The sequence below is a fragment of the Rhipicephalus microplus genome, chromosome 2 (genome assembly GCF_043290135.1).
Source record: "Rhipicephalus microplus isolate Deutch F79 chromosome 2, USDA_Rmic, whole genome shotgun sequence".
NCBI lineage: Eukaryota > Metazoa > Arthropoda > Arachnida > Ixodida > Ixodidae > Rhipicephalus > Rhipicephalus microplus.
The window spans coordinates 13,253,034-13,275,564 of record NC_134701.1 but is presented as its reverse complement, the minus strand read 5'-3'; the positions used below and the strand labels follow the sequence as shown (position 1 = coordinate 13,275,564).

Below are 22,531 nucleotides of genomic sequence, written 5' to 3'. Positions count from 1 at the left end.
TTGACCTTTCTAAGGCGGTCGGCGAGTTCTTGTCGCATGATTGAGAAGTCGGTGCCAGTGTCGACCAGAACTGTAACGTAATGTCTGTCAATGAAAACGCCAAGATCAGCACGTACAACTTCAGCGGCATTAGTATTCGTCGTCGTATTCGTCGTCGTATTCGTCGTGGTTGTCGTCATATCTTCTTGCGATGATAGGGGGAACTTTTCAGTGTCGTGACGATTGGCAACCTTGCCCCCGGAGGTCGCAGCAGTTAGTTTCCCCGCCACGGGCTAGGCGAACGGCCTCTGGTGACGTCCGCGTAGCTCTGAGCGAAGTCACGGTGACGCGCAGGAGATGGAGATCGCCAGCGACGCGGTGTAGTTGCTTGGCCAGTCGACAGTTGATTGGCATCGTGGGCACGACGGTCTTCAGAGCGGAAAGAAGTGAGACGAGAAAAGTCCCCGAAGCCGGAACCACTATGACGGCAATAGCGAGCAATGTGACCTGGTTCTCCGCAGCGGAAGCAAATAGGTCGACGGTCGGCCATGCGCCACAAGTCAGTTCGGCGAACTGGTGGTCGTCTCATGGAATTCCGTTGCCACCAAGGTACGGCCGCGGGTCGTGGCTGGAAGGGTGTCGCCACAAATGACGGTTGAGGACGACGGACCACATCAGCGTAGCTCGCTGGATGTGACTCAGAACTTGGCACCGGTGGTGTAACGGCTTGCCTCAACTCCTGGCGGACGATTTTGGCAACAGATGCGACGGGCTGTTGGGTAGGAGGGACGCAGAGGGCCTGAAGTTCATCACGCAGTATTTCACTATTCATTTGTTGCAGGGAACTTTCACACACGGCAGTGTTCTGAGCTGCCGCACTTACTGCCGTGTGGTTCGGCAGGCGGTCAAAGTGTCGGTATTGTCGTCGCAGTGCGCGCTCGATGACAGTCGCCTCTCTTATGAATTCATCTACTGTTGTAGGTGGATTTTGTACGAGGCCCGCAAACACTGGTTCTTTGACACCCTGCATTGGGTGACGCACCTTCTTCGCCTCGGGCATGTCAGGGTCAGCTCGTCGAAACAGACGGATCATACCCTCTGTAAATATGGCGGCTGTTTCGTTGTGTTTTTGTGCGCGAGCCTCAATCAGTTGCTGTGCGTGATCCCGTCGGTCCGTGTTCAAAAATGTGGCGAGGAGCTTTCGACGGAATTAGCGGTGCTCCACCAGAAAGAATACACTTCACAGGAATTTGAAAGCAAGAAAATACTAATTGATTTGTTTCTTGATTTTTCCAAGGCTTTTGACTTGGTGAATCACGAAGTCTTGTTAAGCAAGTTAGATATTTATGGTGTCCATGGTTGTGGGTTAAATTTACTGCTGTCATACCTGTCCAATCGGCAACAAGTTGTCCAAATAAATAACTCGCAACCGCAAAACCTGCCACTGCCTTGTGGTGTTCCGCAGGGCAGCATTTTGGGACCTTTGCTCTCCAACCTTCAAATTAATGACATTATTAATATTAATAATACTAATGCCAAGTTTATCATATATGCAGATGAGACAACCATATTTTTGGGGGAAAGAGCATTCACTATCTCATATCAAATTGTAATGACACCTTAATCAAACTACAACAGTAGTCTTTATTCTATTCCGTGAAGAATAATGAAAATAAAACAAAGACTGTTGTATTTCAAGCCAATAATAAGCCAATCCCTCCTCATGTCGACATAATTTTCAATTCCTGCCCAGTTGATATTGTCGACCACTTTAAGTGTCTAGTGTTGTATTTAGTGCGCACATGTTTTAGGAAGCTCACGTGAAGTCAGTGCTGACAAAATTAGCTCGAATAGCTGGAATAGTCGGTCGGCTCAAGTATATGCTCTCTACAAAACCTAGAATCCTAGTTTACAATTCTCTTTTTTATTCACATCTCAACTGCTGTCAACTTGTCTGGAGTACGAATCCATTCCCTAATTTATAAGAAGTTTACGTTATGCAGAAACGATATCTACGAAATGTTTATAATGATGAATATAATGCAACCACTATAGGCTTCTTTCACAAAGCTTGTAGTATAACAGCTGACAAATTATACTAATATCGAATGAGTTCTAGATATACATATAAAGTGAGACATAACATACATAATTTAGAGACCCTAGCATATTTGGAAACAAATAACCACTACTATGAAACGAGACACATAGGGTATTGGAAAGTTGTCACACCCAGTTTGAATACTGGTATAGAGCATTTATATTATTCTTTGCCATCATTGTTAAACCATCTTCAGTCAAACAATTTTCATTTGTTTTGTTGCTCATACGCTGCACTTAGATCTATGTTGGTATAAAAAAGCTAATTTTATTGATCCTGGCATTGTACTCTTGTATGCTTTTTTGCAGGCTATTGTATATTGATTTTATTCTGCACTAATCATGTGTTTTCATGTTTTCATTGAGTGAATATTTTTTGCCGTTGCCCACATGCCATAAATTATCTTGGGCTAATAAACTAGTCAAGCCGCCTCTCGGCAGCTTTGTTTCCACTGTCCTCCATCTGTGAGATTGTACAAGATGGAAACAAGTAAATTTGAAAAAAAAAGAATTTGAATTCATCGCATCAACACTCGCTAGTACCCACTCCTACAATTTTTATTCCACATCATTTGATTCATGCTAGCAATGACTGTGTTTACCCAGGTGTCAAACTCGATAAAAACCTAAAACTTAATAGTCATGTTTTAGATTTTGAAAAGAAGCCGTCTTATGGTATAAGCATGCTCATTCGATCTCGCCCCTTTTTTTCACACTCCATTCACCTTTCACTATATTATGCATTTATTCACTCACACATCAACTATTGCACCACATCGTGAGATAATACATACAATACTCACCTTGCACTGATACAGCCAATTCAGAACAAAGCAATCAGGATAACAACTTCTATTTCATCTAACAGCAGTTCCCAACAGTTTTTTTACGCCTATAGTGTTCTTACAGTACACAACACAGTGAAATACAATCTAGCCATCTGGTTATTCAAGCACAATAATAACAGATACACCATCTCCATCATCCCTTCTTCATTTTTGACCCTAACAACACGAGATTTGCTTAATGCAAATACTTCATTTTGCCGAGAATCCGGATTAACTACAGTAAACAAACCACGAATTTCAGTGCATTTTCTCTATGGAACTCATTGCCATGCGTCTCGATATCAATGACTCTAAGCTCAGTTGTCAAATACTTGAAAACGTTTTTTCTCATTCAGTAAAACACTAAGTAAATTCGTTTACACCGCCCCTAAAAATATTTTGGTGCATTTTTTTTTTATTTTTGTACATATTGCGAACGCCTTTTTTCTGTTTCATGTGTATCACATGTTTTCTTTTTGTTATATTAGGTAAAAGAATTAATTTTAACCTCTGTTCTCATAATGCACATTGAGATTTTTCCTCCTTCCTGCTGATGCAAAAGTCACAATTTCTCTATCTTTAACCTGCATAGGAGGTCCCAATTCTGTCCCTTACTCCGGGACCTTCTACTGTATACTCAATCGCAATAACCAGATTTCATGTAAATAATGAAAAAAAAATCTGAATTTCTGAATGGCTCCCTTTGTAGTAGTGATGCGTCCCCCGATGACTTTTCATTTGTAACTGCGCACGTCTCATCACCAACGCTAGTTGCTACAAACTTTCTGATGCTCCAGCTAATCGACCGGACCACTTATATCATTGCCTCAGTCATTGAAGTCGACTGTTCCTGCTACTATCCTCCTGAAGCACCACCCGGCTGCTCTTTTTCGGCCATTCAGTCGCTCAACTAAGAGCTTCGGCTCTGCTCTTGTTCACTGACACGCAACGCTTTAGCGCTGCCCAACTCATTGCTCCAAAGTTGACTAGCAGGCTCGTACAGAATGCCAATGCTGCTTCTCGGAGGATTGTGATTCGTGGAAAAAGTAGTGAGCGTCTTGTGAGCTTCCGCGGACTTCGGCGCATTCTTGGCTACTGGCCCTCCAATCCTCGTCGACTGCACCAGTTATTTTTACTTCCTCGAGTAGTTTCAACACTAGCTAAGGAAAGAAAGTGTTTGAGATTCTGAATGGTGGCTTCTCGATGACTCGGGTGCTCGATGGAAGCGTAAAGAGCCATTGTCAAGTAATCAGACGCTTGGTGCAGCAATCAGACTTCAGCCTGCGTCCACGCTCAGATCTTCACTCTGTCTTTCACATCCCAACACACTCTTTTTAACCCTCGGTCAGACAAAGCGTCTCCACACAAGCCAATCACATGTGGGGGTTTCTATAACCACAGCCAACTGCGGGAACACAATATAGCAGACAGCTGCATTGGTAAAAGGCAGAATAAAAAATAAAACCACCGAGTGATTAGATTCTCTGCGCAAGGCGTGTCGTCAGACTTTCTCCCAAGTTATCCCGTGAATCGGCTGACTCCTGTCAGTAGCTTCAAGCTCGAGCTCTGTCACCCTGCCCTCTAAACGTCACTCGTAGAAGCAGCCCTAAACCAGAGCCACCTAGACTATTCTAGGTGGCTTTGCCTTAAAGCGGTGAGAACGTTATCGAGAAGTGTGCGCTAACAATGTGTGCATGCAACAGTGAGGCACCCCAACATCCCAAGAGCACGTCGCAATGACGTATAGCCACGGGGCTAGCTCGTCCGCATGCTTCGAAGACCGTGCCATCAACAAAGCCTAAATGCATACCCTAACACTCAGCCAGAGGTGTTGACGACTGATTCACCTTTTACCATGCGTGGGATCCGAGCATCGTCTTTCGTGGAATCCACAGGTCAGTTTGTCGGCATAGGAGCTCACTAAGGCGCTATACAGCCCCAATATTTGCAACTTTCAGCTAAGGTGGCGCCGCCACACGGCAACCGACGAAAGCTGTGATGCGCGGATAGAACGAAAACTTGCCTGGCGACAACGTGCCAGTCATGCTTTCTCATCGTTGTGTTCCACAACTTCTGGCACGCGCGATAACTGTAGTACGATAGATTTTGTTGATGCGAGGTTGTGGAACCTTTCAGCTTCAATATTGGGTAAAAAATACAAGAGCAATCGTGCGTGCTGTGGGCTGTAATGCTCGAACCGCACCGTGAAAAGCGTCATAAGCGTGTTTAGTCTTCTTTTTAATTGGCCACGGAAAAAGAAATAGACTATAAAACTACACTTTGTGAAACTTGTCACAATAACAATGTGGTTACCAGCATGCACTTGAAGTCGGCTGACTTTTGGGACGCAACAGAAATGCCGAGATTTTATTTACAAAACCACGATATGATGAGTGATAAGACGCTGTAGTAATGACTTCGGTATTCATTACGACCACTTCTCGAAACGGACTCTTCTTTACCCCAACGTACGCCTTCCGAAGGCCAGGACGTCTACCGTGTACTGAAGTTTTGTCTTGACAACATATACTTCGCGTTGAACGAGCAATATTTCAAGCATCTAGGTGTTCGGCACGGCAATGGACGCATCCGTGTCAATCGTTTGCACAACATAGCACTGGAGGATCTGGAATGTGCCGCTCTTTCCTCATTTGCGACCAAGGTTTTTTCTAAGATACTTGGGTTATTGCTTCTGTATCATCTGCCGCCAACACACAGCTTAGTTTCTTCTGCACCTGAACTCTCTCAAGGCGAGCATACAGTTCACGGTGGAAGAAGAAAGTCTGCTCCAGCCCTACAAAACGTACGCAAGAACTGCAGAGGGTGAGGAGGGACCTGTTAATGAACAGTTACCCTAATCAATTTCGCAGGACTCAACAGCGTAATGCAGCTAAGCCTTACCGTGACACGGCCAAAGAAAAAGAACGAGTGAAGCGTGCAGCGGTTACTTACGCAGCGGGAACAAGTGAGGCGTTCGCAAGGATATTTAAAGGCTATGGTGTTAAAATAGCCCATGTGCCGACTGGAAAACTCCGATAACAGCTTGTTCACGCAAAGGATCCTTTAAAGCGCAGCAAGAGTCTCTCGGTAGTTATCTACAGGATACGGTGCGGGGGATGTGACATGTCGTACATCAGGACGAGTGGGAATTTCAAATGGTGTTTGAAACAACACAAAACGACGTTTCCAAGGGTCACACAACGGTGAATGCCTTGGCGGAACACCACAATAAAACTGGCCACAGTATTGACTGAAACGTAGCAGAAATCATCGCAACGAAAAGACATTTATCGGCCAGTGTGCTTTACAAATCATTCTGCATTCAGTCGACTAACCGCACGATAAACAGGACAAACGGCCATCTACCAGAGATATACACAAGCACGTTGTGCCACCAGATCTATAATTAGCCACTTGTCCGTGCTGCCATCTTCGTTGTGATCAAGGGTGATCATCATTGTCATCACTTTCATTGACCCTTACGGGGCCCGAAACGTCAATGCGTGTTTATTTCATTTTTATCTTGGCGAGTATAAGTATATTGCACAATTCCGTTCCCTCGCCAGACGTTGGTTCGTTAGACACTGGGTTCTGAACACTCTAAGTACCGCCATCTCGCAACTTTTCATCATATATCCGGATGGATCAAATGATATGGCTGTACCCTTTAGATCGGGCGGTGGCTAATGCCACCAAGCCATAATATTTAGTTAACCAAGAACTAGATTTATTTTTCTTTCAAATAGTAACGTGGAGGACTGGTACATTGCAGTGAAGGGTTTAAATTTCACTCGTGCCTTGACATTAGTCACCAATCAGATAAACTCCTTCGAGTTAATACTACCCGCCTAAAGTCTATTTTGCCCTTCCTGTCACTTAGCCCCCGTGCTTTTAAAAACTCTGTGCCATCATCCTGAACTATAAGGTCAAGCCCTTTACAGAACTTTATCAAGTGAAAAATAATAAAACGACGACCAAAATGAAATACAGAAAAGTTGAAAAGACATTCGGCTCCCCACACGGGAGCCTTGTTCACAGTCTGTGAACAAGGCTCCCGTGTGGGGAGCCGAAACCTCTTTTTAATTTTGTGTATTTCAACTTGGTTGGCGTTTTTGTTTTTGTTATTTTCACTGTGAACAAGGCTCCCGTGTGGGAATCCGAAACGTCTTTTTAACTTTTGTGTATTTCACCTTGGTCGGCGTTTTTGTTATTTTTCACTATATTTCTCCCCGACCAGACGGGATTCCGTTGGACTCTTGAGAACATTATCAAGTGTTCGACAGTTTTCTTCTCCTCTCCACAGGATGCATACCGTGCCTACCCCTTCGTATTTGGCCCGATATGACTTGGTTTGCAATACACCCGTCCTGGCCTCATATAGTAGAGAAATACCCCGAATATACTCATAAATCCTTTCCTTGGCCATTTCCTGCTTAAAAGTCCCATAGATCTTTAGTGCGGACTTATTAATCATGCCAATTTTCCACATATAGGTCTCAGCTTCACTTAAATTCTTCTTAACCGATAGCTCTTTTTGATTTGGCCCCCTACTGTTTTTTAAGTAAATATCCGCCTATTTTCTGGTTCGCTGCCTATATTTTGTATCGACATTCTTCAAGTACAAATAGCTGAAAACCTTCCTAAACTAACGCTCCTCCCCCTTTTTTCTCAATCGCTTCTCAAATTTTATCTTGCTGCTAGCTTCCTTGCCATCAAACGATGCCCATCCCATATCCCCTTGTACTCCCTGATTTGGTGTATTCTCGTGAGCTCCTAGAGCAAGCCTAAGTAATCCACGTAGCTTAATTTCTAATCTTGCTTGAACTTCCGATCCCAAGCACAAGACCACAATACCGAACGTCAGACCAGGAACCATGACCCCTTTCCGTATTCCCCTCACAACATCATACCTATTGTTATTTCACAATGCCCTATTTTTCATCACTGCTGCATTCCTCTTACCTTTAGTTGTTATGTAAACTTCGCGTTCCCTTACGTACTCGGTCCTATTGCTTATCCATACGCCCAGATATATGTATTTATCTGTTATCTCTAGCGTGACCTCCTGTATTGTTAGCCCACTACCTTCATTATTATTAAAAATCACGACTGCTGATTTTTCCCTACTGAATCTGAAATCTAACCTGTCTCTCTCATTACCACAGATGTCCATCAATCTCTGCAAATATTCCTTGTTGTCGGCCATTAGCACTATATCATCTGTGTACATCAATGCTGGTAGTGCCTGTTCAATGATTTTGCCTTCTTTTACGAAAGTGAGGTTGAAGCAAAGTGCACTTCCCCTTAAGTTGGCCTCCATTCACTTAGGTACACTATGAATAACGAGGGTGACAGAGGCGACCCCTGCCTAAGCCACCGTTTCACCTCTGTGGGCTTGTATGCCTGTTTTTCCCACCTAATAACTACCTTGTTACTTTTATAGATATCCTTCAAAAGCTTAGTCACGCCATCTTCCACACCTAGTATGTCCAGTATTTCCCACACGTCCTCTCGAACCACGCTGTCGTACGCTCTCTTGATATCTGAAAATGCTAGCCACAGGGAGCTGAGTTCCTTTTGTGCTACTTCGATGCACTGCGTCATTGAGAACAGATTGTCTTCCAACCTCCTGTGTTTCCGAAGCCCATTCTGCAGCTCCCCCAGCACCCCCTCATCCTCTATCCATGCCTGCAGTCTTTCCGTTATAATCTGCATCGCCGATGTCACTGTTATAGGACGGTATTTGTTTATGTCAACTTTGGCCCCCTTTCCTTTATAGATCATGCTCACCCTGCTAAGTTTCCATCCTTCGGGGACTTCACCATCGATTATTATTTTACTCACTGCCTCTCCAATGTCTGCTTAGACTTCGGACCGAACGTCTTTATCAGCATAACTGGAATGCCATCTGGGCCTGTTGATGTACTACTAAGAACTCTCTTCTCAGCCCTTTCCCACTCTCGTCTTGAGAAGCCATTGTGCCACTTAATTCATCCTCGTTTATTGTGGTGCATAAGGCACTTCTTTGTTGAAATTTTTCTGTCACCCTTGCTCTCTTATATGCAATAGCTTCTTCCCCTTCTAGCCTAGCACCTTGAGCTGCACATATAAGCCTCTGCTCTAGGCTCGTGTCATTTCTTAGGGAGTTTAAATGGTTCCGAAACTTCGCAGCTGCCTTTCTGTCCTTTTTATGTACTTCTGCCAGCCACTGAGTCCTCTTTCTTCTAACATTTTCAGTGATCAGAAGTGATGATTCGATTCTACAGCTTAGAAAGATGCCCTCTTTTCTTTCAACGTCATCTGTCGGATCACCACGCTGCTTAGCATGTCGGTGTTCCCAAGAGGCTTCATGATAATTTGCTAAGGCTCTGTTAACTTCCTCGTCCCACCAACTCTTGGGTTTGCGTCTTATTTTTCCTTGTGACTTGTCACGTGTCTTAGCAAGCTCTAGCTTAAACAGCCTAATTAGATTCTTGTACATCCGCACTCTTTTATTATCCTCAGTGATTACATCCTCGATTTGTTTAGTAGCTATTTCTATTTGCCTTTTTGAATAAAAATTTTCCTGTAGTTGCTCATCTTGTCTCCTTCCCACTTTCACTTCTCTTTCGAAACCTATCTTACGTTTGTGATCACTACCCAGACTCCTGGAGCCACATTCATCTTTGTTCATTGCCCTGAGCCTATAATACATCCTATATGACATCCGTGCGTAATCAATCGTCGACTGCAGCCTTCCTACCTCTTATGTTATTTGCCCTTCACTCTTTTCCCCACTTTTGCAAATGATCAAATCATGCATTTCACACATATCCATGATCATTTTGCCTGTTGGGTCGGTATACACTTCTATATCTTCATTCTTCAGTGTGCGCATTCATATCTCCTAGTATAGTTATCTCACACTCTCCTCCTAGCTCCTTAATGTGCTTTGATATACGCTCTACTATTGCCTGGTTTTCTTCTCTGGCGTTCGCTCCCGTCCACAAGTACACCAAACCTAGGAGTTTCGTTTGACTTGCCACTTTCTCTTTTAGCCATAAATGTTCCTTGCCCTCCTGCTTGACCCTTTGCCAGTCTGTACTTTTATGTATGAATGCCACAAGACCACCCCGCTTTTTGCTGCCTTCTATTATATTACGATATTCCCACGTGTAGTTCGGATTGTTAGGATGTTGTTCCATGTCCCTAAGTTGTGTTTCTTCAAAACCGTATACCATCGGCCTCTCTTACCTTAGCTGTTCTTCTATCTCTTTTCGCTTCAGCCTGTTCCTGCCACCCTGCATGTTAATATACCATACGTCTGAAGTGGCTCGGCCCTCATGGCTACGTCTGTTTCTGCCCCGGACTCTAGCTGACTTAGATATTGGTGCCACTTTGGAATCGTATGTCTCAATACCACCTGTCAAAGAGTCTCCCTGTTTGCTTTCCTCGTTACTAGCTATCCTGCACACCGAACGGCCGCGTGCCCCACAAAAAAGCTACTGCGTGTCCTGCAAGTCACCAGCCCACCTCATGACCTAGCCGCCCGTCGAAGTGAATTCTGTCACGTTGAAAACCACCCCACCTATGCACCTCCCTGTTTAATTGCAACACCTCAATGTCTTTCTCTCAACTCATCTGCTATATCTCTTGGTTTGCGTTGACAACCACTCTTCGCAGCTTGCCGTCACGCACCGATACCTCCGGTATCGTGCACATCACTACCGGTACGTGAGGAGAAGTGGGGCACATGTCATCGACGCCTTTCCCCAGTGTGGTTGCTTGTCCTGCCCTATCTTCATTTATTAGATTGTTTAAAACACCTGAAATTATCACGACGTTTCATCTATCAGCATTAGTTTGGAGTTTTGCGCTTGCTTGCCTCATGACTGCCTCCAGCTTGCGTCCTGGGAACGTCCCTACTGCAACCCTCTTGTACCTTTTACACTCTCTTAGATTGCTTCTGCGCATCGATTTAAATTCGAGTCCCCGGCGATTATCACATTCCTTGACTTCTCAGCTGGAGCGTCCTGCACCTGGGGGTTATTTCCACTTGTGACGCCGGCTGCTTTGTCCCCTCCCAGCCCCACCACTACTTCGCTGAAGCTGGGTCTTGCGACCCTTGAACCAGCTGAACCCGCTTTTTCTAAACTTGCTTGCTCTTGCTTCCATGGGCCACCCCCTTTGTTCACCTTCACTGGTGTCTCCTCGGCAGACATCTGTCTTTCTCCCATAGCCCTCGTTTTCTCTTGCTCTTTAGCCAACGCAGTCTCCAGCTCGGTGATTATCATCAGCAGTTCACTCTGGGCAACCGTCGTTTTCTCCATTTTTTCCTCGACCTCACATTGCGTGCACTTGGCATCAGCCTCTTCTCCATCAGCTTCTACACTTGGGTGCACTTTCCAACCCACCCCGCATCCTGAACACTTTCTTGTCTTTTTAACCATGTCTTCCTGACACCAATTGTCCCTATGACTTGTCTCACTCCATAATTACAAAACCAGAAACCTGCCTCGCGAAAAAAAGAAAGTCTAAGCTCTACTACCAAAGTTTACGTGTTCAATGTACGTGCATCTCCCCCTCAAAATGGCAAGAGAAAAAACACAAAGAAACAGACACACATGCACAAACTCGTAAATACCTGGTGACTGACCCCCAAAAAAGCCGTACAATGTAATAAGTGCTACTAAGATTTTAACTGCTGCCTTGTTAATTATAAAGGCAAGCTCGAAACTTGCAAAACCACTTATCTGCGCAGTCGATCGGGAACGCTCAAAAAACACGTCCATCCACCGTGCCAGTCTGAACTGAACTCCATCATATAAAAGTATCGTCATTCAGCGGACCTTCTAAGAACTAAACGGGAGTTGGCTTCTACGACCAAGCCACGGGACGTACGACCCCAGGCGTAAACAGCTTAAGGCCTAAAGCTCACCCTGCTCTCTTGGGCCCAACATGACAGTTGGACGTGGTCCAGGTGGAGGTGCTGAACGTGGTGGTCCTGGAGCCGATTGAACACCTGCATTACATTGATTTGTCAGTTACATTGACACAGGCACTGAACACGAAACTCCTAATGCAAAAGTCAAAGTAGCATGTCGACGAAGTAGCTAATCAGCAAGACTGCCTAAAAATACTGGTGGTTACTCGAAAAACATATTGAGCATGAATACGTCGCTTGTCTGGAAGATTCAGCTTAAGGTGACAGATTTTTTTATGCAGAGAGTAATGTTTTATGAAGGGGGCAAGATTATGCGTATCTCCGTCATGCATACTTCACACATGTTATGTTAGATTGATCGTGAAGCCCTTTAACACTACCGTCTCCACTTTGCCTCTTCTTGTAGTGAATAAGTAGACGTTTGACGAGCATAAATACTCACCTGGTTGTCTTGGGCCCCCCATGACCGCTGGAGGTGGGCCAGGTGGAGGTGATGGACGTGGTGGTCCCGGTGGTCGTGGAACACCTGCATGACGTTGATGTACGTCAGGTAGAGTGCCACAGGTTTTGACCACAAAACCACTAATGCAAAACGAAAAGCAGCGTCTCAACAAGACAGCTAGTCAGCAAAGACTGCTTATAAGAAGTAGTGATTAATCAAAACACATATTGAGCATGAGATTGTCACTTGCTCGGAAGGTTTAGCTGCAAGTCGCAAATTTATTTATGGAGAGTAAATGTTTATTGAAAAAGGTCAAGATTTTTATAGCTGTGTCCTGAATACCTCATGAGTGTGATGTCAGACTGATGATGAAGCTTTTTAACACGACCTTCGGAACTTTTAGTATTCTCTTAGTGAACAAGTACACATCTAACGAGCTGAAAAACTCACCTGGTGGTCTTGGGCCCCCCACTACAGGTGGGCTAAGTGGAGGTGCAGGACGTGGTGGTCCCGGTGGTGGTGAAACGCCTGTATGAAAATTATTTACATTAGATGCAGTGCCACAGATGCTGACTTCGAAACTGCTAATTTAAAAGGAAAAGCTGCATGTTAACAAAGTAGCTAGTCAGCGAGAACAGCTTAGAAATACCAATGGTTGCTCAAAACACATATTGGGCTCAACAGTGTCGCTTACCCGGAAGTTTTCACACTTATTTATGCAGATGGCCATGCTTATTGAATGAGGTCAAGAATATGCATGACTGGGTCATGCATAGCTCATACCTTTGTTGCCGCAATTATTATGAAGCTTTTTAACATGACTTCCTCAACTTCGCATGTTCGTCTAGGTGAATTACTAGACATCTTAGGTGCTTAAAAGCTCACCCAGTGCTCTTTGTCCCTCCATGACAGCTGCAGGTGGTCGAGGCGGAGATGCTGGACGTGGCGGTCCTGGTGCCGATGGAAAACATACGTTAAATCTATTCGTCAGATACATTGTTACAGGTGCTGAACACGAAACTGCTAATGGAAAAGTAGCATGTCAACAAGGTAGATGAATAGCAATGACTGCTTACAAACAATAAATTACTCGAAACTCATATTGGGCGCGAGAGGGTCGCTTGCCAGATGACTTCAGCTGAGGTCACACATATGATTATACAGAGCGCAATGCTTATTGACCGAGCACAAGATTTTGCGTAGCTGTGTCATTCATAGCTAATATGTTTGATGTAAGATTGATCATAAAACTCTGTAACACGACGTTTGCACCACTCTGTGTTCTTCAAGTGAGCAAGTAAACTTCTGACGAGATGAAAAGCTTACCCTGTTTTCTTGGGCCCCCCATGACAGCTGGAGGAGGGCCAGGTGGAGATTCTGGACGGGGTGGTCCTTGTGCTGGTGGAACGCCTGCATGATAATTACGTATGTCAGATACAGTGTCACAGGTGTTCAACTCGAAACTGCTCATCAAAAACGTATGATGATATGTGGGGTTTAACGTACGAAAACCCCCATATGATTATGAAAGACGCTATGCAAAAAGTACCATGCGATCAAGGTGGCTCATCAGCAAGGACTTCTTACAAGTACTAGTGGTTACTCCACTTACATTATGGGTACGAGACCATCACTAGCCCGAAAAATTTAGTGGCAGGTCAAACATGTATTTATACAGAAAACAAATTTTATTGAAAGAGGGCAAGATTATGTATAGTTCTGTCCTACGCCCCATATACCTGACTTGGGGGACCTATCATGAAGCTCTTCAACACGACCTTTTCAACTTTGCATGTTTTTAGTGAACAAGTAGATATCTGACGGGCTTAAAAACTCACCCGGCGGTCTATGGCCCCCCACTACAGCTGGAGGTGGGCCAGGTGAAGGTGCAGGACGTGGTGGCCCCGGTGGTAGTGGAAAACCTGTATGAAATATATGTATATCAGATGCAGTGCAACAGATGCCGTCTTTAAAACTGATAATTCAAAAGGAAAAGCTCCATGTTAACAAAGTAGCTAGTCAGCGAAAACTGCTTAGAAATACTGATAGTTGCTCGAAACACATATTGGGCTCGAGAGTGTCGCTTACCCGGAAGGTTTCACACAACTTATTTATGCAGATGGGAATGTTTTTCGAAAGAGGGCAAGAATATGCATAGATGGATCACGCATTCCTCATACCTGTGTTGCCGGATTTATCAGGACGCTTTTAACAGGACCCTCAACTTTGCATGTTCGTCTAGGTGAACAACTAGGCATCTTACGTGTTTAAAAACGCACCCAATGCTCTTTGTCCCCCCATGACAGCTGGAGGTGGTAGATGTGGAGATGCTGGACGTGGCGGGCCTGGTGCTGGTGAAAAATGTACGTTAAAATGATTCGTCAGATACATTGTTACAGGTGTTGAACACGAAACCGCTAATGGGAAAGTAGCATGTCAACAAGGCAGCTAAAAAGCAGACTTCTTACAAGTACTATTGATTATTTGAAACATATATTGGTCGCGAAAGTGTGTCTTGCTAGATAGCTCCAGCTGGGGCCATGCATTTGCTAATGCCGAGTGCCATGCTTATTGAAAGAGCACAAGATTATGCATTGATGTGTCATTCATAGCTAATAAATATGATGGCAGATTGATCATAAAGCTTTTTAACGCGACGTTTGCAACATTTCATGTTCTTCTAGTGAGCAAGAAGACTTCGGAAAAGCTGAAAAACTCACCTGGTGGTCTTGGGCCCCCTTTCACAGCTGGAGGTGAACCAGGTGGAGGTGCTGGACGAGGTGGTCCTGGGGCTGGGGGAACGCCTGCATGATATATACGTATGTCGAATACAGTGTGACAGGTATCCAACTCGAAACTGCTCATGAAGAAAAATACCATGTCAACAATGTGGCTGATCAGCAAGGACCACTTACACATAAAAATTGGCCCCGTATATGCATGTTTCACTGAAAATCTCGTCGAAATACGGTAGTCTTGCGTTTGGAGAGAGTGAACAAAACGTTTATTTTATGTTTTGTGTGAGAAATTGGTGTGTGAATTGTATTTTGGAAGCGCTGTGTTAGAGTCTGCATCCACGCAGCGAAGGCGAGCGAGCGCATTGAGGCACTTTAGACACGAGTGCTATCCGGCAGTTATCTTCGAAATCGAAGTAAGGCGTGCACGTCCACGGAGAAAAATGCGCGCCTGTCTCGGAGGCGATAAGGCGTAGAACGCAAAGCGACGGACAGGTGTTACCACTGTGTCGTCTAAGCAAAGCATTGGAAACACTTGACTTTTTGAGCATCGTGTTGCACTATCAGTGCAGTTCGATGAACACTACGGTCCTTATAAATACTTATGTGTCCCTTCTCTAGTGTAAAGACACACATACAAAATATCGACGTGTAGTTGTGGTGCCTCCGATATGCGCAATATTTGCTTTTTATTTGACAATCGGACTAGTATGAACGCTGAAACTCGAGCAATATTGGTGGCCGCTGTGGATGGGGTTGGCCGTTTGGGGTATTGTTTTGTGCCGTTTCGGGTATCATCACGGCGGACAAACAGACAAACCTACAGACAGACAGCAAATTTTTGGGGTCGGAGGTTTCTGAGAAAGACTATTGTCGTTAATGCTAGTGATTACTTGAAACACATATAGGGCACGACAGTGTCACTTGCCCAGAACGTTTAGCTCCAGGTCACACATTTATTTATACAAGTGCAATGTTTATTGAAAGGGGATAAGATTACGCATAGTTATGTCATGCATAGCACACGTTATTTGCGGGACTTATCATGGAGCTCTTTAACACGACCTTCTCAACTTCGCATGTTCTTTTAGGTGAGCAATATGCATCTGATGAACTGGAAAACTCACCCGGCGCACTTTGGCCCCCCACGACAGCTGCGAGTGGTCCAGGTGGAGCTGCGGGACGTGGCGGTGCCGGTGCTAGTGGAACACCTGCAAGAAAATTATTTGTGAGATACGTTGTCATAAGTATTGAACACGAAATTGGTCATGCAAAAAAGTACCATGTCCACAATGTGGGTATTCAGCAAATACTGCTTACAAATACTTGTATTCACTCGAGACACATTGGGTGCGAAATTGTCGCTTGCCAGAAAATTTAGCTGCAGGTAACGTATTTCTTTATTTACAGTGCAGTGTTTATCGAAACAGGCCAAGAATATGCATAGCTGTGTAATGCATAGCTCATCCATGCGATATCAGATTGATAACGAAGCTCTGTACCAAGACATTCTCCACTTTACATGTTCTTCTAGTGAGCAAGTAGGCATCTTAAAAGCTGCAAAACTCACTTGGTGGCCTTGGGCCTCCTATAATAGCTGGAGGAGGGCCAGGTGGACGTGCTGGACGTTGTGGTCTCGGTGCTGGTAGAACATCTGTATGACAATGATGTATGTCAGATACTGCGCCAGGATGTATGTCAGATACAGTACCAGAGGTGTTGACCTCGAAACTTCTAATGCAGAAGGAAATGTGGGAGGCATGAAACATAGCAGTGCTTCCATCAAAACGTCAGTCTGGAAGCACGTATTGTTTTAGAATGGTCTTGGCGTTGAATATGTGATTGTGTTAACGCCCATCATCGCACCCTTTTCTAGGCAAGCACCCACTTTGGCGGCTTTATGGAGTCCGTAGAACTCTCATTATCTTAACTTGAAGCCTTAATACCTTGCATTCACTAAGTGATAGTAAGCAATTTTGAATTGTAGCTTTCAGATTGTAAGGGTCTGTGTTCCCCAAGGGCACTCCTGGGCAACCTCTGCTCATACATTTCTTAAATATTAGCGGAAACTGCTCGGAAGTCCATGCATACCAGACCTAGTAATAACAGTTTTCAGGGCAGAGAATGTTTCTGCTCATTGATTGAATAGCTTGAAATGCAGCGCCTACAATATATGATAATCCCTTTTTGATACCGGATTTCGGCACGAAGAACTATGTGAATTATTTCTTTGCAGCCTTTATTAGCACACTGGATGATACTATCTAAGCGTGGTGCTCCATGAACCTAGTCCTCAAGCCTCTACTTCTCTACACTTCTTCTTTGCCTTTCAGTTCGTGTTGCGTGCAATATTCTAGAACAGGCTCCCCAGGTATTTTTTCCGATTATTTGCATTGAAGGACTGGGCAAAAGGGTAAAAATAACAATTATCATTACAAATTTGGTGAAGAAAAAACAAATACACTGCGTTCCGCGCAAACCACGGCTTTAGCGTTCGAGAGCTTCGAGACACTAATAGATTGTATTATTAAGGTTACGCCCACTTCGCGAGCATAAGAGATTGTTCTCGAATCTACGAGCCTGCTAGTGATAGCGCTAGAATATTCAATGGCAATTGTCTAAATGCCCACGCACTTCACTGCAAGTCAACTGACCACCGGCCGGAGCTCTGTTCACCGCCATCAGGGCCCGTAATCTGACCTTCAGTTTTGTGACCACACGTTCAGCCAAATAAACAGTTGGATATAAGCATAGATTCTGCTGCCTTCGTCCACGTCACGACCCCATAACATCTAGTGGAAGTTCTGACTCTTTAATGTATCGGATGCCCCCGTCAAGCCGTGAAACCATAGAGAGTCGAAAAAAAACACATTGACACCAATCCCGAACAATGAACAAGCCTCCGGCAACTCGATCCACTGCCGGAGTACGGGCCTCCACCAGTAAGGACCCGGCAAACCACGACCCCGACTGCGCACACAACGACTATGACAGCTCCTGTGCCACCTGCACAGATTTTGCTCAGGAAAACCAAGGAGCTGCGAACTTTTCAAGGTACATCCCTCAAAGACCACGAAGCCTGGCTTGAGACATACGGCCATGCGTGATGTGTGGCGCGCGTTGAAAGTGTGCGCCTTTGAAGTTGCCAACATTATGAGAAGGGTGCGCGCGAACGGTGCAAGCGAACAACGACGTCAAAATAATGTTGAGCACGAGATCGCGCGGCGCAAGGTATCGACGTGCAAGTTGCCCAATAAGAATTCACCGCGGCGACTCCAGTGGCTAATAGATGGCCACCACGGTACTTCAGCATCACCAATTAGGACGGGACAAGTGGGCCGGTGTGCAAGAATGTGGACTCGACAGGGGAAGAAGCAGAGAATAGGGGGCGTAGAGTAGAGTACCATGCATTTCGCAAGGTGCTGTTCGTGTGCGTGCAAGTAGCGTGGAGCTCGTTCGCCAGCATCATGGTCGTGGTTTGCCGCGAGTGCCTGACAGAGCTGAAAGGTCGGAGTGGCCTGCTTCGCTTGATCTCAAGCTTCGATGGTCCAAAGAGCCAGCGGGAAGATAGCGCAGCCACCTGGTCACAGTCTTGGTTTTTCCAGAGTGCTTTTAGGCACCTACCTGCGCTGCCGGACCTACATCTGATCTGAACATCACCTTGCTTTTCGCGGAATACCCCCGACGATGGTTTCACCTTGCTTGTCTGTGCTCGCTTCAGACCTCTCCGACACCTTAGTAGTAGTACTCACAGGTGAGACAGTTTTTGTTACGTCTGGACTTGTTTTTGTGCTTTCTTAAAGCTCTTAAGATAGGTTGTGAGATATTTTGTTAACATTACTGCGTGTTGTGTTCCTTATGCTCATGTCTTTTTATAAAGCCAGGGAAACAGAAAATAGCCTCACTCTTTTTATTGAGAGCATCGCTGTCGCCGCCGCAACGTGTTCTTATATATGTGTAGGAAGACGTGCGTCGTTTGGTTTTCCACATTTTTTATTTATCCATGCTCTGGCATGGACGTCCACAGACGCTGTCGTTCTTGTTGGCGTCTTCTTCTTTTCCTGGCTCAAACACGTGGAGCAGCTGCGGCATAACTTCGTCGTCTTCTCCGAGACGCTGACGGCAAGCCATACCCCCCCCCCCCCTTCTAGCTAGGTAGCCAGTGCGCCAAAGAGTGATCCCTATGAGCAGGTTGTAGGTTCTGCTGTTGCAAAGCGCGTTCGTATGGTTTTCGCGGATGGCTTGTAATCTTCGAGGATGGCGTCAGTGTCGAGGAAAGTCGGTTTTATACGGTCAGTGAAGACACGTAGTCGCGTCCATTAGGCAGCAGGACGAAATCCTTCGGAGAACGCTAGATGACCTTAAAGGGTTCATCGTAAGGAGGTTGCAATTGTGGTCTGATTGCGTCATGTCGTACGAAGACGTGAGTGCAGTCGCAGAGCGCACAACTGACGAAACTTTGGCGTGAGTGTTGACGTGCTGGAAGAGGAGACACATCTCTCATGACATTCCTAAGTTGACTGGCATAATCAGCTACGTCCAATGGTGATATTGGTGACGTACCGAAAAACTGTCCAGGAAGCCTTAGGGTAGTGCCAAATACGAGCTCAGCTGAGAAGCAGGACGCGTCCATTCGTATCGTGCTGCACAGGGCGAGGAGGACGAGTGGTTGTCACTCCGTCCTGGATATCAATCATTGGGAGGCCATGATCGAAGCTTTGAAATGGCGGTGAAATCGGTCAACCATGCCATTCGACATAGGGTGGCAGGCCATCGTCTTGATGTGGTTGGCACCAAGCATTCAGGACAAGGTGTGGAAGAGCGCAGAGTCAAAGTGGTGACCTTGATCCGTTGTGATTGCTTTGGGAACTTCATAGCGGCTTATCCACACGGTGATGAATCCGTGGACGGCTGACTCTGCCGTTATGTCTATGAAGGGTAGTGCCTCAGGCCACCATGTGAACCGGTCTACGCAGGTTAACATATCCTGCTGTTTTGCAATGGGGGCAAAGGACCTACGAGGTCCAGGCGCACGTGACTGAACCGCGATTCAGAAGCCGTGAAGGTACCCAATGGTCTGACCGTGTTGCGCTGGACATTGGTTAGCTGGCAGTTGAGGCAAGCACGTGTCCAGCAGAGGACGTCGATGTTCATTTGAGGCCATAGATATCACCCTGTGATGAGGCACTGAGTCGCATGTATACCACGGTACGACAAGGAATGCAAGGCGTCGAAGACACTGGGGCAAAATGGTGTTGGAACGTAAGCGCGAGGACAACCGGTAGAGATGTCGCAAACAAGAGAGATCTCGCTGCCTGGAATTTGAACATCTTCGAACTAGAGGAATTTCTCTTGGAGTCGCGCCACATTAAGCTCGCTGTCGTCCTGTTGTGCAGTAGCCATGGCTGAAAAATCAACTGGTGGGCGCTCATTTATAGTTGAGTTGATTTCTATTCGCAAGTTTCGTAGAGTGTCACGCCGTCCCGCGGCCACCGGCGGAATTTTTTCAAAGAGTATTGGTCGGTGGGGTGGCAGCGCTCCTGGGTGCATTTGCTTTGTCTTGTCCGAGTCGTCATCGCGGCCACAAAATGCCTAAATTTAAAGGCTTCCAAAGCAATCGCATTTGCTGCGTTCCGCAGTGTACAAACAGAGCATCGATGACAGTCAGCCTCAATTCCTTGCCGAGAGATGAAGCGAGGAAAAAGGAATGGATAGTGAAGTTTAGAATTGGTAAGTCGGTCACATCTCTGATGAAAGTGTGCAGCGCGCGCTTTATCAGCACCGAATATTTATGCACCAGCATAGGTAACAAAACGAGAGTATCTAATTTTTGCTTGCGTCAAGCCCCAGTTTAGGGTCGCCGCTACATCTTTCCTCGTAAGAAACGCATATGTTTACATCTTGGGCTGCACCTATGCACTATAGACACCGTGCGCTGGTCAGAAGGAGCTGCGTCGCTGGCACGAGCCCAAATTAAGTCTGCTGACGTTGGCCGTTAGGGGCACACAGAAAACGTACGCGCGACACGTCCCCGAGTATACCTGCTGCGATCCACTCACTCACGCGGGCGGGGAGACGTGGGCATCGCGTTTCATTTTGACGGATCCTAACCTATTATTGCGGTTTTTCTCCACTAGGCACTGTGTTCTGGCGCTGCAGTCAAACGGAAAACCTCGACTGCACGGTGCTTATAGTTCTAGACAGCCCAGTGGGGATGAGCAGCTTAGGCAATCCCTTGTGCTTTTTAAAGACGTAAATGTTTGGGAAAGACTCACTCAGCGTCTCGCGAAAGACGCTGAGTGCGAAACCGGGGAAAAAAGGTAATTGTTTGTGAAAGACGCACTTGGCGTCTTGTGACAGACGCACTCTCATACTCTCTGTGGGCGCCATAGATGGATGAATTGAATGAATTGATGTGGCTGTACCCTTTAGATCGGGTGGTGGCTAACACAACCAAGCCGTAAAACTAAGTGAACCAAAAACTAGATTTATTTTTTTCCATTTAGATATTGAGCTTGAAGACCCATGCTTTGCAGTGAAGGGTTCACTTTTCACTCGTGCCTTGACTTTAGCCACCAATCAGATAACCTCCTTTTAGTTAATTCTACCCACTTAAAGTGTAGTGTGACCTCCCTGTCCCTCAACCCTAGAGCTTTGAAAAACTCTGCGCCATCATCCTGAGCTTTAGGGTGAAGTTCTTTAGAGAACATTATCAAGTGTTCGGCAAATTCCTCTTCCTCTCCACACGCCCTGCATACCATGTCTACCCCTTCGTATTTGGCCCGATATGTCTTTGTTCGCAATACTCCCGTCATGGCCTCAAATAGTAAAGAACTACCACGAGTATTATTATAGATCCTTTCTTTTGCAAAATCCTGCATAAAAGTTCGATAGATCTCCAGTGCGGACTTCTTAATCATGCCAATTCTTAACATATCGGTCTCAGCTTCCTTCACCTTCTTCTTAACAGATAATTATTTTTGGTTTGGCCCCCTGCTGTTTTCGAAGTATTTACCAGTCAGTTTTCTGGTTCGCTTCCTCGATTTTGTGTCGACATTCTTCAAGTACAAGTAGCTGAATATCATCCTAGCCCAATGCTCCTTCCCCATTTCTCTCAATCGCTTCTCAAATTTTAACTTGCTGCTAGCTTCCCTACCCTCCAATGATGTCCATCGAATATCACCTTGTAATCCCTAATTTGGTGTATTCCCGTGAGCTCCTTAAGCAAGCCTACCTCTTCCACGTTGCTTAATCTCTAATCTTGCTTGAACTTCTGATCTCGTGCACAAGACCGCTTTGCGGAACGTCAGACCAGGAACCATGACCCCTTTCCATATTTCTCGCACTACGTCATACCTATTGTAATTCCACAGTGCCCTGTTTTTCAGCACTGCTGCATTCCTGTTACCTTTAGTCGTTATGTATACTTCGTTTTCCCTTACGCACTCGGTGCCATTGCTTATCCATACGCCCTGATGTTTGTATTTATCTGTTATCTCTAGCGTGACCTAATGTATTCTAAGCT

The 22,531-nt window shown here is 45.5% G+C and overlaps 1 protein-coding gene across 1 annotated transcript in view; it reads right to left on the bottom strand.

The window, feature by feature from the left end:
• LOC142784487 (uncharacterized) overlaps window positions 1–22,531 on the bottom strand; it is a 443,154-nt gene that overhangs the window by 122,697 nt on the left and 297,926 nt on the right. Inside the window, exons 4-13 of the mRNA XM_075882881.1 lie at window positions 16,577–16,660; window positions 16,134–16,217; window positions 14,992–15,075; window positions 14,551–14,622; window positions 14,110–14,193; window positions 13,598–13,681; window positions 13,157–13,222; window positions 12,722–12,799; window positions 12,272–12,355; window positions 11,824–11,907 (exon numbers count right to left, since the gene is read on the bottom strand). Of these exons, the coding sequence (XP_075738996.1) occupies window positions 11,824–11,907; window positions 12,272–12,355; window positions 12,722–12,799; window positions 13,157–13,222; window positions 13,598–13,681; window positions 14,110–14,193; window positions 14,551–14,622; window positions 14,992–15,075; window positions 16,134–16,217; window positions 16,577–16,660 (804 nt within the window). The remainder of the gene's footprint in view (window positions 1–11,823; window positions 11,908–12,271; window positions 12,356–12,721; window positions 12,800–13,156; window positions 13,223–13,597; window positions 13,682–14,109; window positions 14,194–14,550; window positions 14,623–14,991; window positions 15,076–16,133; window positions 16,218–16,576; window positions 16,661–22,531) is intronic.